This window comes from Gigantopelta aegis, chromosome 4 (genome assembly GCF_016097555.1).
Source record: "Gigantopelta aegis isolate Gae_Host chromosome 4, Gae_host_genome, whole genome shotgun sequence".
NCBI lineage: Eukaryota > Metazoa > Mollusca > Gastropoda > Neomphalida > Peltospiridae > Gigantopelta > Gigantopelta aegis.
In genome coordinates this window covers 91,920,463-91,940,023 of record NC_054702.1, presented here as the reverse complement: position 1 = coordinate 91,940,023, position 19,561 = coordinate 91,920,463, and the positions used below count along the sequence as shown (strand labels likewise).

Sequence of the window (19,561 nt, the reverse complement as noted above, 5' to 3'; positions counted from 1 at the left end):
GTCAACAGCCAAGAATTTTGGTGTGGGATGGTAATAAGTGATGAGAAGTAGGCCAGAAAAACAGATAAAATTGATAACAACGTATTGATATCTTAGGAGTCACAGGTAGAAAAAAAACAATGTACTAAAATCGTACTGTAAGACGATCATTGTGTTAAAAATACACAAAACACACACACACACACACACACACACACACACACACACACACAGACACACACACTAAAAAAAAATATATAAAAAAATAATAATAAACCCAGCATTACTGGTACAGTGGTTTAACCCTCGGCTGGCTGGTAGGCGTTAGGTTCGGATTCCAATATCGGTTTCCACCCAGAGGATGCTTTGTTGTCTGGCAGAGGCTAAGAGACCTTTGTGAATTAGGCCCCAGGGTCCCGTTCCACAAAGCGATCTTAGCGCTAAGATTACCTTAAGTGTATATGTTAGGTGTGCAGTTAGGTGATCTTAGGGCTAAGATGGCTTCGTGGAACGGGGCCCTGATTTGTATGACCAGAATAATATGCTTGAATATTAATTAGATATAAACAAGAAAATCTAAATAAAATTAATAAATGATATGATTAAAATAAATAAAGATACAACAACAATATTGTTTGATTTTCAGTTTCTGTAATATAATAGAGCAGTCATTTTTGTAAAGTATGTTAAATTTGTTTGATTTCCAATCATACTCATGACAGTATTAGTAATGTTTCAGGTTACAAAAAGTATATCTATTGATAAACATTTTTTTTACACAAAAGCTCGATGTTGATCCTTGATTACCATTCCCACCTTGTTCATTGTTGATGACCTTGTGGTCTACTTCAGATATAAAATAACAAAAGAGTACTGTCATGGTACATTCATCTAAATATATGATTGAAATCACAAATTATGTATTATGAAACCCCCTTCTATACGACTTGGATTATGCTAATTGTTTTGATTTAATTTGCGTCTACAACTCCGAATAAATAATGTAAATTGTTTGAAATTCGGTTGTTGGTATTGTAAAACCCAATTCTATACGAGAATGATTACGATAATTGTTTTTATTTAATTTACGTCGATACCTAATAAACAATGTAAATCAGTGTTTGAAGTTCGGTTGTTGGCATGGTAATTGTGTTGACGGTTTTGTTGTTCGGGTTTGACTTACGGCTACAATTGTTAATAAATAATGAAAACTGTTTGAAATTCGGTTGTCATGTGCTGATACTTGTACAGTCATTATACCGACTTGTTGTGCACTTTGTATGTTGGGCACAGTCACAATAATCGCATTACATAAATGCATATATGAGGTGGCCATTTCAGTGTTACGTTACAAGCTAAGACCTACCAGCCTTAGGTCCGATGGTTAAACCACGACACCATCGAGGCTAGGGGCGGGACGTAGCCCAGTGATAAAGCGTTCGCTTGATACGCGGTAGGTCTATGATCGATCCCCGTCGCTGGACCCATTGGGCTATTTCTCGTTCCAGCCAGTGCTCCACAACTGGTGTAACAAAGGCCGTGGCATTTTCTATCCTGTCTGTGGGATGGTGCATATAAAAGATACCTAGGGAGACACCACAGCATCGTAAAGGTCTAAAATTAACGAGCTACTCTCGATTCACTAATATCAAAACCTATATTAGCTCGGCCATTTACCTTTCGACCGACCGTTCAAAATTGCGTCAAATTCCTTCAATCAAAATTGCGCACCCTTTTCTCTTTGGCATTTAACTGCTCCATTCAAATTCCATAGCACCACCACCACCTCCACCCGCCTGCTACCGATTTGTTCGGGCTGCTGGTGCTCCCTTGCACCTGCCAGTGCAGGCGGTCCCTCCTCTCCCCTCCCCCCACCGTTCCTGTCATGGAATAATAAGGTTGTGCCCACGATAGGCGTGCGCTACAACAGCTTGTTCTGAATGTGCACGTAAAACCCTATGACATGACATGACATAATCGAAAAGAGTAGCTCATGAAGTGGCGACAGCGGATTTCCTTTCTCAATATCTGTGTGGTTCTTAACCATAATTATGTCCGACGCCATATAACCGTAAATAAAATGTGTTGAGTGCGTCGTTAAATAAAACATTTCGACTCGTCTTCTTTTCTTTCTTTCTTTCTTTTTTAATACATATTTCCGTGCTTATATCCAATTAAGGTTCACGCACGCTGTCGGTGTGATGGCCTTACGCCTACCCATTGAATCGTTAAACTCGCTCTGAGTGGAGGACGGTACCGGAGTGCGAACCCAGTACCTACAAACCTTATGTCTGATGGCTTAACCACGACACCACCGAGGCCGGTTCGACGATCATCATTTACATTAACTTAATATAAATTTATTGTTGTTTTTATTTCGAGAGGTTGGTAGGTGACTAAACTATCTTTATTCTAATTTAAATGAAACTTTTGTTATCTCTGCTTTGTTCTCAATATACACTTGGTCACCGTTGAAAACACGGCGTCATTGATAAAAGACAAAAGTAAAAGATAATAAACAAGGTTGCATTCCTCAAAAACCAGCACTACGGAGAACGTGGTCGCTATCTCGTCGAAGGTGCGATTATGAGTAATGCAACATCCGTTGGATTACACGTACTTGACACTCGCCAACAACCCCACTTGTTTCACCTTTCAGATGCCGAAAAGCACCAAACATGAAAATTATGAGAGAAAAAACTAGAAGAAAACAATAATTATTAGTAAAAAATAATCATAATAAAGAAGGAAAGGAATGTGTATTTTAACGGCTTCTTAACATATTTTAAACTACGGTTATCGGATGTTTAAAATGATTATTGCGACACTCTCAGACCCGGGGGAACATGGGACCGGAAGGGGATCTTTCCACCTCCACTTGAGGAGGGAAATGTACCATATATACGTTTTCTTTGTCCTATTCTATATAATTATAGATTTTAAAAAATGGCTTATTACCCCCACCCTATACCACCATCCACCATCCACTAAAGACTGGCTCTCTTACTAGAGATTATGCTCTCCCCACTCCAATTTGTATGTCTAGACTCTAAAAGTTTTATTATAAATAAGCTTGAAGCACCAGACCAGATATCGTTTCTAAGGACCTGACTTTGTCTAAATGGTCCGACGCCATATAACCGTAAATAAAATGTGTTGAGTGCGTCGTTAAATAAAACATTTCCTTCCTTCCTTGTCTAAATGGTGACGCCATATAGACTACTCACAGCAAGCAATAGCAAGGGATCTTTAATGTTTTTGTTGTGTTTTATTTGCACTGAAACGGAACAGGTCTGAACTTGTACACATTAGTGACTAATGGGGTTTTCTCTCTCCGTGGGGGGGGGGGGGGGGGGTGCGTGTGTGCGTGCGTGCGTGCGTATGTGTGTGTGTGTGTAGTTTTGCCTTCAACCTTATTTGAATATGATCAAAAAATACTTTAGGGATTATCATCACCATTATCACCGTTATCATCATCAACGTTGATGATATAGCAACTTTGTATGACTAAGCCAGACATACTTCGTAGCATTGTGGGGCGGGACGTGGCCTCAGATTACAGTTATCTTCCCATTTGGTTGTCGAAAATCCGGAAGTTTGACCGCGCAAGTAGTCTGCTGTTTGACTGTGATTATTTCATGGCAGACAGCTATGAAGTGGCAACTGTTTGACTGAAGTGACAGGGGATAGCATGTAGTTTGTAAACATGTGTAACTTGTTGACATTGGAGACTTGTTTGTGGTAATTCCGGCCCATGCAAAAGTAGTGCTTTTTGTGTAAAATGGGTGTACTCCGGCCTGGTTTAGAGGGTGTGTCTGTTTAAACCAATATGCTGGGAGAAAGAGCTGGACAACAGGGGTTGTCCTTTTCAGGGTATGTGTCCCCCATGCAGGCAAAGGTAGATACAAAACTTCACGGGCCTGCTGATATTAATAAAAATGTTATAGCCACTAAGGCTATATAGAAACATATAGCGAAATTAATTGTGGTCTGAGGCCACGTAGCCCAGTGGTAAAGCGCTCGCTCGATGCGCGGTCGGTCTGGGATCGATCCCCGTCGGTGAGACCACTGGGCTATTTCTCGTTCCAGCCAGTGCACCACGACTGGCATATCAAAGGCCGTGGTATGTACTACCCTGTCTGTGGGATGGTGCATATAAAAGATCCCTTGCTACTAATCGAAAAGAGTAGCCCATGAAGTGGCGACAGTGGGTTTCAGCTCTCAATAGCTGTGTTGTCCTTAACCATATGTCTGACGCCATATAACCGTAAATAAAATGTGTTGTGTGCGTCGTTAAACAATCTGATTAAAATTAGCTCTACTGGTCTACCAGTAGATCTAACAGCATTGCGTGGACTCCCATGTCCAGGTGACATTTCATCTATAAATAACAATTTAAATATCGACCAATTACACTTCGCCTTTTATGGCGTTATTCGGGAGCATACAAATTCTAAAAATATCGGGCGAGACTATTTATACAATAGGCGAACTTGTTGGTCTAGTTCAACATTAAAAAACAGGGGGGCAAATGCAGTAATAAACTCTGAATTGTATACTAGTATAAACAGATTTTCTGGCTATATCATCACGTTTTGTTTTGTTTTTTGTTCGTCTTGAAACAAATTTTATATAAAATTTTATATTGAAATTAGTTTCCAGCATACTTCGAAATTCACCCGAATCATTTCGTATACCCTCGGCATAATCCCGAATGTTTTCAAATTCTTTTTAAATCACTGGCATGATTTTGCAAGTAAGGTTTTGATTGGTCGAATGAAAGGTCAACTGGACATGAGCTCCAACGGGGTGCTGTTAGATCCACAGGTAATAGTTATTAACCAGTGGAGCTAATTTTAATTAGATTGGTCGTTAAATAAAACATTTCCTTCTTCTTCGTAGCATTGTCTTCTCCATGTACAAAATGTCCATCAGTTGGAAGTGTACCAGAATTACGGTAAAATAGCTTGTGTTCATGACACAACCGTGCAAGACGTGCAATCGTCTCTGCGTTTACCATACATAAGTCAATGCATGCCGAATTCAAGGGTTTTTTTTTAACACACCCGTGTTAGATATGAACCGTTATAGTATAATTTTTGAGACTTGTGACTGGTTGCTCCACGGTGATTAACCAGTGACTATCATACTATCCAATAAAATAAGGACGTCCGAAATTTGATGTTTTGTGATGTGCAAGATATCTAGAAACAGATTACTGTGTGACACATAAGTTAATACGTTTTAGTTGATAAAGAGTTTTAAATTTATATTAAACCTGCTTTTTAAGTAGGCCTATATATCAGAAATAGAATACTAACGTTTGTGTCCGCTAAATACTATTTATCTTATAATTTTGTTGTTTAAAAACATATCCAACTCGCTTTCGCTATTTTGTTACATTCGGTTTTCTTCTGTTTTTTTAAACATCTCATTGTAAGATAAATGGTACCCAACGGCTACTCGTGTAGTATTCTTTATACTCGTAGGCTTATCTGTCAAATGTCTGAAAGGTAGGCTATCTAAATATCTTGGCAGTGCTCTCGAAAGCAAATAACCAGCAAAAAGTTACTAACTTTAATTTATATTTTGGTTCCATTATATGTTTATAGTGTAATTTAGTTATTTTATTTGTGCACGTTCGGTGCACTAAAGGACCAGATATTAAGATAGCTGGCTGTAGTGTAAAAAATGACTCATAGTTCCCTCATATTTCACATTGTCTCTTTAATGGCACCACGACTAGTATATCAAAGGCCGTGGTATGTGCTCTCCTGTCTGTCGGATGGTGCATATAAAAGATCCATTGCTGCTAATCGGAAAGAGTAGCCCATGAAGTGGCGACAGCGGGTTTCCTCTTTCAATATTTGTGTGGTCCTTAACCATATGTCTGACGCCATATAACCGTAATTAAAATGTGTTGAGTGCGTCGTTAAATAAAACATTTCTTTCTTTCTTTAATGATTGGTTGGTTTATTTATTTTTAACGTTTCGGCCCAAAATATTCCTGACTGATATAGTTCCGACCCATACCGTCATTTAGGTCTGATTTGTTTTGTTGAAGGTTTGTTTTGGTAAATATCGGACTAAATCACAGTGAACAACCCCAACTTTTACATGTTTTACTGAATAAAAATTAAAACATATTTAAACTGCCGTACCATCTTTTGTTGAATATGTTGTTGGATGTGTGTTGTTGTTGCAAGTTCTGTTTTGTTTTAATTTAGGTGGGTTTTTGTTGTTTGTTTTGAGATTTTTGTTTTGTTGTTTTCTGTTGGGTTTTTGGGGGCTTAGGGTTTTTTGTCGGAGGGTTGGGGTGGTGGGGGTTTTATACAAAAATAAATAAATTGTTTTTTGGGGGGTTTTATTTCTTGTTTTTATTATTATTATTTGTTTTAATTGATGTTAGGTTTTATTGTTGTTGGAGGTTGTTTGTTGTTTTGTTTTGTCTTGTCGTTGTTATTTGTTTGTTTTTGTTGGGTTTTTGTTGTTTGGTTTGTTTTTGTTTTTTGTTGTTTTGTTTGGGGTTTTTTTTTTTTGGGGGGGGGGGGTTGTTGTTGGTTTTTGTTTTGTTTTTTGGGGTTTTTTTTGTCTGATTGATTGAAACATATGTTATTGCTTTTTAAAGAACAAATGGATTAGGCACAAGTTATACAACTTACTAGGCCTTCTCCATAATACATACATGTTATGACAGTAATATATTTTTGCAATTTAAATATGAACATAAATAAATATTATTTTGTCTGTGGAGTGACGAATATAAAAACTGGCAACTGCACAGTTACACATGTATAATTAGACATGAGCAACAAAATAAAACTAAACATGCAGTCTGTGGTATAGGCCCATATATTTCTTTTATTTAAAGTTTTTTAAATAGATCTATAGTTCACGTTCATCGAAGGTGCGATTCTTCGATTCATGCTGATTGATATTTTCAAACTAAATTATAAAACGTCATAGTGACAAGACTTATATAGGCCTATTGCGTCAAAGTAGTTGACCACATCGGTTGATAGTGAAAATACACATGGTTTTATCAAAACTGTGTGTTACTTCAGTAGACAAATGCTAAGCGCACACCGGCCCGACAAGAGGGTCTTGTCGGCGATAACGTCAACTCGAAAAAATCGGCGCTAGTTGGCGGAACGTTTTTTTAGTGCACACTAAGCCGACGCGACTGTCGAAGCTCAATAAAATTGGGGTGGAATTTATACTTTTGTGTTGTTTAAAATGGCGCGATTTGCGAGAAAGCTGCTTCTGCTTCATATTTCACTTTTTGCTATGCTGGTGGTACGGAGGCGGCGTCGTCGACAATAGTCGAAAAGAAAAGTATGGGTGCGGCCACACATTTTAATGAGGGAAGAAGGAGGAGCATATAAGACTCTAATACTTGGGTTAAAACACCATGAGATCCCAGTGTATACTAACATTTTTAGCAAATTCTATCTCCCCAATAATAGAGAAGTCTGACACAAACTACAGAGCAGCTATTCGGAATTGAACCAGGTCGCCATCACGACTGATATCACATGATCAGATGATGTGCAGTGATTGGTTAGCATAGCGCCGACGATCGCGTCGGACTGAAATGCAACGCAGACCAATAATGCAGCCGGCAATCGAGTCTTTTCTCAGCACACACCGGACCGACTGTCCAATGCCCGATGCAATATTTTAATCGGCCCAAAACAAGTGATTAGTAACGACAATTCAGTCGGCTGCTAGCGCACACCAACCCGACAAGACGATCGAGTGAATTAAAACAGTTTAGACAGAATTCTTTAAAGTGCAAATCTATTCCTGTGAATAACATAATTTACGTAGCCTACATTAGCCAGGCTGTAGGCCTAGTGGCAAACATCCTTCCCCACCTGAATGTGTATGAAAAAAACCTTGTACTTAAAAAAGCACTATTTACGAAATAAGGATGTGAAGTGAAATTACGGTAAAATATTTTATATTTATTGTGTAGGAAGTCAAAAAGGTTCCGATATTTTATACTGTTATCAAACTCCATAACTGGCATAAGCAGACGACCTTCTTCACTATGGGTGAGTATTGTTGTTTTATTTAATTTTATTGTTATTTCAAAAGTGTTTTTCCGTTTCTTTTTACGTCAAGCCAAACTAAAATATAATTAACAAAAAGCACTTGAAATGGAAGATTGTAAGGCGTATGAACTAGGAGCAATATTGGATTGGGGACGAATATTCCTAGTCAGTTGAGTTATCTTTCTCTTCTAGATGGCGTGTTTAGAATGGCTATAAATAGCCTCGATTGACTTCCGTGTTTTATTTGGTAAATTATATTGTTTTAAGACAACAAAATGAAGAGTCTTATTACGTTGCTATTTGTACCAACAGCGTTATGTTTTGGAGGGATTGGAATGATGCCGGGGGGAACTGTACCGGCTGATGTGAACAGTCCTGAAATTACGAGCGCTGCCAGCACAGCCTTGTCAACACTGAACTCCGAGGAAAACAGCAACCGAGTGTTGGTGAAAGTGATCAGCGCCCAAACACAGGTGTGTATTAAAACTGACAGACCCTAGTTTATAAACACTGACGCAGATTTTTCACTATTAAAGCCGTTTTTAGGTAACTGAAATCGTACTTCACTTAGATTTTATTGTTTAGATTAATATTATGATTATCCATTTTTGCAGAGAGTTTCAGATCATCCTGCCATTTCCTGGTGTTTTTAATATATCAAAATGCATTTTTCATATTTTTAAAAATGCACGTGCATCTGAAAAGTAATAGTTGTGAAGTCTAGTTTTAGTCTAGTTTTTCGGTGAGAGACCTGTCACCTGTTCAGGCCTTATAGAATACGATGGCCCGAGGCCAGTGTTTTTTGGATTCGTGCCAGTAAAAGTTACTTTGTGTAATCCCAATGGCAAGTGGTAAAAAAAAAAAAAATCTACAACACTACGTCCTGCGATCTAGTTCACCAAGATAAACCTCGCATGCAAGCACAAACAGCGAGGTTTATTCTGTCTAGGCATTCTGCCATTAGCAGCTTCTGGATAACGGTTCCGAGGAATTTTGCTCGGACAAAACTGTGGTCAAAATAACGATTACCATCACATTTCCATACCCAAATCATATATTGTGATCTATTTCGAGCTCACTGAGACCAAGAAATACTTTGAAACAGTCTTCACTTTGAATTAAAGGAAAAAAAGTCTGACTTTACCGAGTGGATTCTAGCAGCCACTTTCTGGCAGACAATTTCAGCTGACACGCATGGCGACGTTCTAAACACCGGACTTAAAAGGTCTTCGAAAGGCGTACGAGTCCGGTGTTTATCCACAAAAGATTCATTTGTTATTGTGTACGAGTTATCTCAGGGAAACAATCTAAACTGTCTCTATACAAATCAATGATGAGAGACCATATTAGCAATGGAACTAACTATAACTGGATTGCTGCTGTTAAAAATATTTTAGATCACCTTTCTATCTGTAAAATGGCTATCACAACAAATTAGCATATATAAGACAAAACGACCAGTAATTACAAACAATTTAATGGAAAAATAATATTTCAGAGTCATCGAGAGGTAAAACCTACAAACTTTTCAAAGAGCAACTAAATTTTGAAAATTATCTTAATATTATTCCTGAACAATTATGGACCGTTATGATAAAATTTAGGACTTCTGAACATTATTTACCTGTTGAGACTGGATGTTGGAAAACAGTTCTGTTGGAAGATATAGTTTGTACTATTTGTGATGAAAACAATATAGGACACAAATTTCATTATTTATTTGTATTTAGTTTTTTCAATAATACCCGGAAAGAATGTTTACATCCATACTATTACAGAGTGTGTACTTTACGATCGCCCGATCACCCATGGCGAGTCAAAATAGCGTCGGGCAAGTCAAAATATTATCATGCCTGGCGACCGAAAATTTCCACATGTTGTATTATAAATATAATATGTATTAAAATGCAAATAACTACAGTTTGCAAGAGATCGGAAAATTATTTTTTATTTATTGTTTTCAACTGGTTTCCTAGTAGTAAGCTGCGCAACCAAACCCATATATAGGACATAATAGCGACCACTTCCCCAGTCTATCGAACAGTCTAAAACCATTCGGAATGCCTCGGTCGGTTTTGATTATGTATTCGAAAAACCTTGGCCACATAAATATATTCGTAAGTTCAATCGGAACACCTCGGCCATGTTTATCTTTACTTTCCATTTAGTTACAATCGGAACAACTCCACTATGCTATGTTTCGCAGAAATATTTGTTTAGGAGCTTGAGGTTTTTCAAAGTTACATTGTGTTGGAACGTTTTCGTTTCTTACGGAATATGCCAAGTCTACTATACCAAACACCCAATCGTCACTGCAAATGATGTCAACAACAGCTATCATTGCCTGCATGTGCACATGCGTTTGTTGTCAGTCACACTTATTATTATTAACAGAACACTAGATAAAGTATATGTTCTAACTTGTTCCAAAATGTAATAGTATTTATTGGTTAAACTTTTAATCTGCCCTCTGAGTTTGTGTAGATTTCTAATCAGTCAGGTTTTGTAATTAGTTCCCTGTTTGATATTGACTCACATTAACGAATGATACTAGCTCACATTATTGTATGATTTTCACACAATATTCTACTATGTTATTATAGTGATTTACTTTATATGGTTTAGAAATATTTTTGTTATCATTATTATCCATTTCATAATTAAATAGTGATAGTAAATAGTGATTAACTTTTGTTGTGTGTTTATTTCTCTAATGGATGTGATTATTGTTTGTATAGATTGCTGTCAGCTTATTTTTTTTTTTTTTTAATTCCTTGTAATACGGCCATAAAAGCACCTTATTCATTCCAAGACCGAGCCTTGTTAAAACATTCCAAATGTTTGATGGTGTGGGTCCCGTGACAACATAAATTATAATTTAATTACAACAGTTTGTAATAAAACTATAAGTTTTGTTTCCTTCTTTTGTATTGTGTTTATTGTTTGTATGATATGATAACATTTTTTTTTAAAGTGCAATTTAAGTAAGGTTTTTTGGGGGGTTTTAACGAATTTCGGTCGTGGGCCAGTCAAAGTGTTTCTGTGAGTAGCCCAATTGGCCAGTCAAAACAAATCCCAAGTGAATACCCTGCTATTATATCTGACCAAGTATATTTAAATTTGGAGAATTTACGAGCAGTAAAAGAATAAGCACAGTAAAAAAATTAGCTAAATTCATGAATATAATTTTTCAAATATTTAAACACCCATAACAACAACAATACCCAACAACAACCAAAATTACGATACTTTAACCAATTAATAAAACTGAAGGTAAACATACAATTACAGGGTTCAAGCTAGGCTAGAAAAACAGGAAGAAGTGACCTCTCTCCCTCTAGACACATTAGGGAGAAGTGAGCAACTTTAGGGAGAAGTGAGGTTTGGTGAAGGAGACACAAGACTGATTTAAAAAGAAGTCTTGTTTTAAATCTTTGGAAAACCTTTTTTAGGTACCAGTTCCACTTGAACAAAGCCAACTTTGAAAAGACATATAACCAAGCCGTTGTCACGAAAAAGCATCTTTAACAAAATATTTTATACGGACTCATCTCATAAGTGTTTGGATGTTTGTTTACATTTACTTGCAGCCCATTACCTCTAGTCTCGAACCCCTAGTACTTGCGTAGATTTGTAATCTTCACTGTACATGTAATTGTGTACAGTCATTTACCATGTCCATCTCAATTCCTTTGTGGTTGAAAGCGATGAATCTTGAAAAGTTGGCAACATTATTTTTAACAAGTTATTTTGTTTGTGATTTATTTATTCAGTTCCCTTGCATTTATAAAACAGTACATAACAAATGAAGAATAGCAATAAAATATTGTGTCATAATTTGACAGAAATAACAGAGTCTACTGGCCGATTGTAAAATGTCACATGATCTTTGGACAAAATGGAGGCAAAATCTACCGATACTTCTGAGGGGTGAAAAGCCCAAATCATTGTGAATTTTTTTTTTTTAATATATATATATATATATATAACAACTAGATTTTGACACAAGAAATTCAACACTTTACAACTATATAATGACACCATGGTTCTTGTTTGACATCATATACGTCTGCAAAAGGCTTGCATGCATAGATTGATTATACAGTATTTTTGTATGAAAAACTAGGAATGAATATGGTTTATTACTCATTTTTGAAGGATTGCAGAATAAAAATAATAACAAGTTAACGGGTAATGACATGTTACAGAATCTTAAAGCTGATAACCTACATCAAAAATTGTATTATGAGAGCCTCTGGCGAACATAATACATTATTTTTATTCCTAATATATGATATTGACGATACCGAAATACACAAGGGTAATAATCTCTTTATTATATAAGCTCAAGCTTAATACAACGTGTTTTTGTAAACTGTACACACTACTTTAATTCAAATGACGTAAGAATATGTGGCGCGGTGTCAGACTCGAATGACGTCATTTTGGATGTCCTTACATCAAAATAAAGTTATGCCTAACCTTTTTTGTTTTCTGAACGCTGGACAGCTTTCAGTGTCAAATTGCCATTGAAATGTTTTTATTTGATGACTATGAATGCATACGTCAATCATGGAGTGTCACCTAAGTACGTTTGCTTAAATGTCAATAAACCTAGTGCCGAGACCTCGACTAATTTACATCTAATTTGCAAAGTTATCAAATTCTTGAAGTATGTGATCTGAAAAATATCACATACTTTGATTGCACTGAAAATGTAAGATATTATATGATAAATATATATATCAGGGTTTCTGCCAGAGGGTAAAACGGGTATGGCACTATACCCACATTTTTTGGTAGATTTCTTCTTTTTTTTTGACAAAATTAATTACTCTTATCATTAATGTATGATTTTCTTAACCCTAACCCTAAACTTAACCCATTTTCTTTCTGGGGGAGGCCCCACCATACTCCCTGTTGACTGTGTCATAGTTGCTTAAATGTCAATAAATGTAGTGCTGTGCATGACCTCGATTAATTTACATCTAATTTGTAAAGTAATAAAATTCTGAAAGTATGTGATGTGAAAAATATCACATACTTTGATTGCACTGGATATGCTAGATAATATATGATAAATATATATATCAGGGATTTATGCCAGGATTCCATGTCTGATAGCATTGGGAAAATGAGCACGAGTAAATCGCATTTGCCAAATTGGTATCTTTTTCAGGCCACTGAATGATGCAGTACACTACTGTTAAACTAATTTATTATAACATATATACTCTTCAAAAGAAGAAACGCAAAACCACATTGTCGTAACATTTGGAGAATTGATTTAATTATTGAATGGTGAGTCCGATAATTACCAAATGTTGCAGGATTGTTCACAATTCACTCTAGTCCATTGTGAGTAAGTGATAGGACACACCACCAAGGTCAAGGTCATCTGGAGTCAATACCGGGTGTGGCCTCCGCGTGTGTTGACAACTGCCTGGCACCGCCTGCCCATTGAAGCAACCAGAGTACGGATGACGTCCCGGGGGATGGTGGCCCACTCGGCCTGCAAGGCTGCTGCCAGCTCGGGCAGGGTCTGGGGCTGTGGTTGTCGCTGTCGGAGGCGTCGGTCCAACTCGTCCCATAGATGCTCAATTGGGTTCAAATCCGATGATATCGATGGCCAAGGAAGGACATTAATGTTGTTGTTCTGTAGGAATGCCGTTGTGAGACGTGCTGTGTGAGGCCTGGCGTTGTCATGTTGGAACACTGCGTTGGCGTTGGCCATAACTGGAACGATGTGTGGCCGGAGGATCTGGTCAATGTAGCCCTGTGCATTCAGGTTGCCCTGCACGTGGACCAGGTCAGTTTTGCCAGTGTGTGAGATGGCTGCCCACACCATGACACTACCCCCGCAGAATCTGTCCACTTCCTGCACGCAGTTTGCCGCATAACGTTCACCACGACGCCTATACACGCGACATCTTCCATCATGACGTCGGAGCAGAAATCGGGACTCGTCACTGAACCACACCTGTCTCCATCGCAGTTGAGGCCATTGTCGATGAATCTGGCACCACTGCACCTCGAACTGGACGTCTGGCACGAATTCCTACCTCACGTAGGCGGTTCCGTGCGGTCTGTTCGGATATCCTGCGCAAACCTGGTATTGCTGCGGCTGTGGAGGTGGCAGTAGTCAATCGTTCCCGAAGGTGGCGTACCCGGATGTAGCGGTCCTGCCCGGGGGTAGTGACCCGTGGTCGACCGGATCTAGGGAGGTCACGTGTTGATCCATGTTGCTGGTAACGGTCCCACAGTCTGGAGATGGTGCTTGGGGACACATGGAATGCCCTGGCAATGGCCGTTCTGGATTCGCCTGCGTCTAGTCGGCCGATGGCATTGTTTCTCTGCGGTTCACTGAGACGTGGCATGTCCAGGATTGTCAACTGTCGGCCAGATACAGAGGCCAGGCAAGCGAACACCCTGCACTTTTATACTGTCGGTGTTCATGTTGCACGTGCAGACAACGCACGTGCAGTGGTGACATGGTTTGCACGTGGCTGCGTTTTTGCGAATATTCACATTTTGGAACTTTATTGTACAGTAGCTGCGTTTTATCGAATGTAACCGTGGGAATGTGTTTGGGACATGCAATGACCTTATATTTACAAAGCATGAACCGGTAGGAAACATAAACTCGGAGTTATAACCCATTTGTACCCTTTTGCGTTTCTTTTTTTGAAGAGTATATAATTTAATATATGTATATTTGGAACTTTTAGCATAGAAATTGGGAATTTTCAGTACCACTTTCTTTTGGGAAGAGGCCTCTGTTCGGAACCACAGAACACCTGGATAAATCCCTGTATATATACAGTGAAACCTGTAAAAAACGGACCCTCTGTAAACCAGAATTCCATCAAAACTGGATGTTTTTCACTGCCCCTTTTGAAATATCTGTACAGAAGAGAACCTCCCTAAACCATATACCTCTTAAAACCAGACATTTTATTTGGTTCCGAGAGTGTCCGGTTTAGAGGCATTTCACTCTGTGTGTGCATATAGATATGGATATAAATATACATACACATACACATATCTTACAGTTAATATGGATCTTCGTAAAATATCAGACTGGGCAGATAAATGGCAAATTACGTTCTCTCCAGAGAAAACTGAATCAATTACTTTTTCTCGAAAACATTGGGCTTATCTCGAACCAGACCTCTTCTTAAAAGATAGTAAGATTAAAAATGTTCAAAATCATAAGCACTTGGGTCTTAGTTTCAGAGTAATAGTCAGTGGCATTGTCACATTGAACAACTATCTAAAAAAGTCAGTCCCATGATAAATTGTCTTCGAAGTTTAAAAGACCGTTTGAGTATGAAAACACTTGAAATGCTATACAAAACATTTATTTTACCTATATTTGATTATTGTGATTACATATGGGACAGCTGCCCTAAAGTTCAGGCAAATTTATTGGAAAACCTTCATTTGGATGCCCTTCGAACTATCTGTGGTGCAGTTAGGGGTATTAGTCATGACAAAATATACAACGAGACTGGATTTATGTCTCTGTCCCAACGCCGTGAATTCCATAAAATGTGTATTCTTTACAAAATGGTAAAAGGTCTAACTCCCAACTATCTATCATTGTTGGTACCACCAAAAGTATCTAACAATTCAAATTATAATCTTCGTAACACTGGCGAATTGCAAACTGTATATATAGCAAAACAGAATTCTATAAAAGTTCTTTTCAACCATCTGGAATTTGTATCTGGAATAATCTCAGAACTGACACTACAAATATTGAATCATTGTCTGATTTTAAAAAAGAAATCTGTCTGATATTAAATTTACCAGATAAGCAATTTCTTGTATTTGGAACGCATTTAAATCAAATAGTTCACTGTAGACTTCTCCTAGAATGTAGCGATCTAAATGATCGTAGGTTCAAACGATATATCAGTGACAATCTGTCATGCAGCTGTGGTTATCCGTTTGAAAATACACTTCATTTTCTGTTTACATGTCCTTTGTATAATAATATTCGCCATACAAAGTTTTATTACAACAATGGTTTTGACCTCAAAACAGTGTTGTTTGGAAGAAATTACTGTCCCCCTGAAATAAATTTTAAAATAGTGGAATCAATTCATGAATTTATAACTGGTTCAAACTGTTTTGATTTCAATTAATGCACTAAGGAATACTTTATAATTATTGTCACCTGTGTGCTGGTCTATAGTACGGTAGCTACTTGTACTAGTATATTGACCTAATGCATGAATTTTCCAGAGGTACTGTGTGGACATGAAACATATGGAAGGCCAAGTGCAATGTTTGTTATAACTGTATGTAGGTAACAATACCCAAACATATCAATGTTTCCAAACATAATGTTTGTTATGTAAGTATTAGTTAATAGTAATGGAGAATTATTGACCATGTATTATTTTGTCTAAAATGTATGATTTATATTTTATATTTTGTTTCCCACTCTTAAAGGCGTATGGGGGGTTGTCACGTGACTATAGAAATAACCCACCTTTTCTTCCATCTCAGTATTAATCAAGGTTATTTTTATTTATAATTCTTGGTAGACCTGGGGTTGCGAACAGATTTGTAAACTTGCCTGTGGGAATATGCCTTTATAAAAGATTTGGAATAATGGAATTTACCATTGGTCTGTCATCTTGTGTAAACCTGAATTACATTTTCATATTGTAGGGAGAGGCCTTGATATAGGCATTTTGCCTGTTGGCCAATCCCCAACCAGCATTATAATTGGGAATAAATATTTTTTAAACCATGCACATACACATACAGGTACATATATATATATGCAGAATTTCAGGAAAAATCTTGTTCTTTTTTTTACAGGTTGTATCTGGTGCTAAGTACTACCTTGACCTCCTAGTTCGTGATGGAACTACAGTAAGTTGTGCCAACCAGTGTGCAGATGGGTTTATTTGAGTCATGGTAGAAAACATTTTTAGCTTATACTTTTTTTTAATTCATACTTTAAAAAGTTTTATCAGATATATATATATATATATATATATGTATGTATTTATGTATGAATATATATGTATTGTATGTATGTCGAGGTTGACTGTTACATACATAGATAACGCACTGGCACAGTGGATAATTACGATGTGCTCTGTATGTATGTGTGTGTATGTATGTATGTATGCAAATAATATATATATATATGAAGAGTTTCATAGCAGAACGCAATGGGTGGGTATGGTGGGGTGGTGCAGGTCCTGAAACATGACTTTGTCTTTGGATATTCTGTGTACCAGTAATTTTCATTTAGAAGTACCATGTTACAACTTACCATATATTCATGTATGTATTTAACTACTACTATTAATATTAAACATTTCATACCTTAATATAATGTTTATGTTGGTATGTGTTGTTAGACTGAACATGTTATCTCAAAGATTGTCCTGGCTAAACTATAGTTTAAAGAAACTGAAAATAAAGCATTTATACATATTGTTTTTGCCAAGTTTAGATTACAGCAAATAACTGTAGTGTTACTGTTGGCCTTGGTTACTTCTCTCCTTGTTGTTTTTATCCCACTGCCCCCTTTCCTTTCTCTCCTTTGACTTCCATCTCATTTCTTCCCGATCTGCCAGCTCCTATATTTCAACTTCTTTTGATGTCCACCTCCACAGCCCAGGCCTTGTCTCCCCAACCGCGATATGTCCTTGTCTCTTGTGGCTATCTGTGCCACACAGCTGCCATTTTCCATCAGGTTTAGCTGTGGACTTAGTCTGACCATTTCGGAGAAAAATGACCACTTTGGACAATGTTCAGTAGTTACTTCTGGCATTGTTAAGAGGCACTTGTAACCACCTACTATACTCTCCTACTGCAGGCGGTCGTTAATGCCATTGGTCAGACCAGCTGTATAAAATTAGCGGAAGAGAACAAGGATGACCTTGATTACTTGATGCGATATCTCTCTTGTGATGACAGAGAGGCACAATCACATTATAATGTTCAATACGACAATTGATTATGGATTTCATAGTTGATCTTGACATCAGTAGAACCCAATCAATCACTTTTTCAGTAATTATAATCGATAACTGAAATATCACTATTTTATATGGTACATAGAGGATTCGTCACAGGTGTTTTATTAAGATGGAAAATATCAACCAAGTCTATGTTAATTGGTATTTGTTGAGGCACTGCCAAGACAAATACTGATTAACAAAACAAGGTTGATATTTTCCATATTAAAAAACATCAGTAGCAAATTCTATTTATCATAGTAAATCATAGTACTAAAGTCGCCTCCATCGGTAATATGATGCCATTATGATTAGCACAAAGTACTTTGACATCATGCATTTCAATTAAATCTTTTGAAAACGTTGCATACATTTTCCTTGTTAAACAAAACAATCTTTAATCTTTGTTTTCAGGTAGAAAAGTGCCACCTGGAACTTTGGTCCCAACCTTGGTTGAACCACTATGAACTGCTTGTAAAAAATTGTCACGTAATCTCCAAACGAGCTGTCGGCAGCCACATGTTGGGTGCGCTGGAGCCGAGTCAGCTCAATGGAGATGTCCAGAGAGCTGTTCTTTTTGCTGTTGATGCTCTCAATGGCAAGTCCAACTCACTATTCCGATCAGTTGTGAAAACTGTTAGCCATGTTCATCGACAGGTAATATATATATAAGTTTTTCAGATTGTTGCTGGGGTTAAATGTGTGTTCACTTTGTTTCTGATTGTTGTTGGGGTTAAATATGTGATCACTTTGTCAGAGTTCGACAAATCTGCTAACCCGACGTCCAGGGATAGTGCTTTGTAACACAGGGCTAGTGACAAATGTAAAACCAGTAGCCCAATGGGCTAGTAGCTTTAAAAAAACCCAGCTTCACTGGCATATGTTCGACAGGGTTTGCATGCATTCTGGAAAATCCTGGAAAGTGCTTAAATTTTATTTTCAACTCCTGGAAAAATTAATTATCCTCCTGAATAGTCTTGGAATTCTATTTTTTTATATTATTGGGGTTTTTTTTTCATTTAATAATAATTATTTGGAAAATATTTTTATAAATAATGGCGTTTGAAGTCTGGTTCCAAACTATATCCTTCACCCAACAGTAATTATAAGAGGTCGACTGCCATTGGTCAGCTGTTAAAATATATACACTGTGAAAAGGCATTGACAAATGAACACAACTTGTGATTGATTGAATAAATTATGTAGCTGTCAGCAGTCTTGTTTCTGACATTTGTGAATTCGAAACCACTGTCAAAGATAAATAATTCAGTAGATAGCTGTAACCAGCACCTTCCAACAACACAAGTAAGTACTCCTAAGGATTATGTCTGCTATGCTTCTGTGCAGCGAGACTCGCTCCTGCAAAGGTTGAGAACTTGTAGTTGACACATTCTTTTGATCTCCATTGAAGTCTCAGACGACTCGATACACATCAAAACGGTATCCACATGTCAAGGCAAGTCATTGAAGAGACCAATTTACTAAATAAACAATCATTTTATGGGTTAGTTTTGATTGTTTGGGATGTAAATTGGT

General features: G+C 37.3%; 1 protein-coding gene across 1 annotated transcript in view; it reads left to right on the top strand.

The window, feature by feature from the left end:
• The first annotated feature begins 8,229 nt into the window (after positions 1 to 8,229).
• The window catches only part of LOC121371419 (cathepsin F-like), a 49,107-nt gene continuing 37,775 nt past the window's right edge, over positions 8,230 to 19,561 (top strand). The window contains exons 1-3 of the mRNA XM_041497296.1: positions 8,230 to 8,509; positions 16,872 to 16,925; positions 18,440 to 18,682. Of these exons, the coding sequence (XP_041353230.1) occupies positions 8,312 to 8,509; positions 16,872 to 16,925; positions 18,440 to 18,682 (495 nt within the window). The 5' untranslated portion in view covers positions 8,230 to 8,311. The remainder of the gene's footprint in view (positions 8,510 to 16,871; positions 16,926 to 18,439; positions 18,683 to 19,561) is intronic.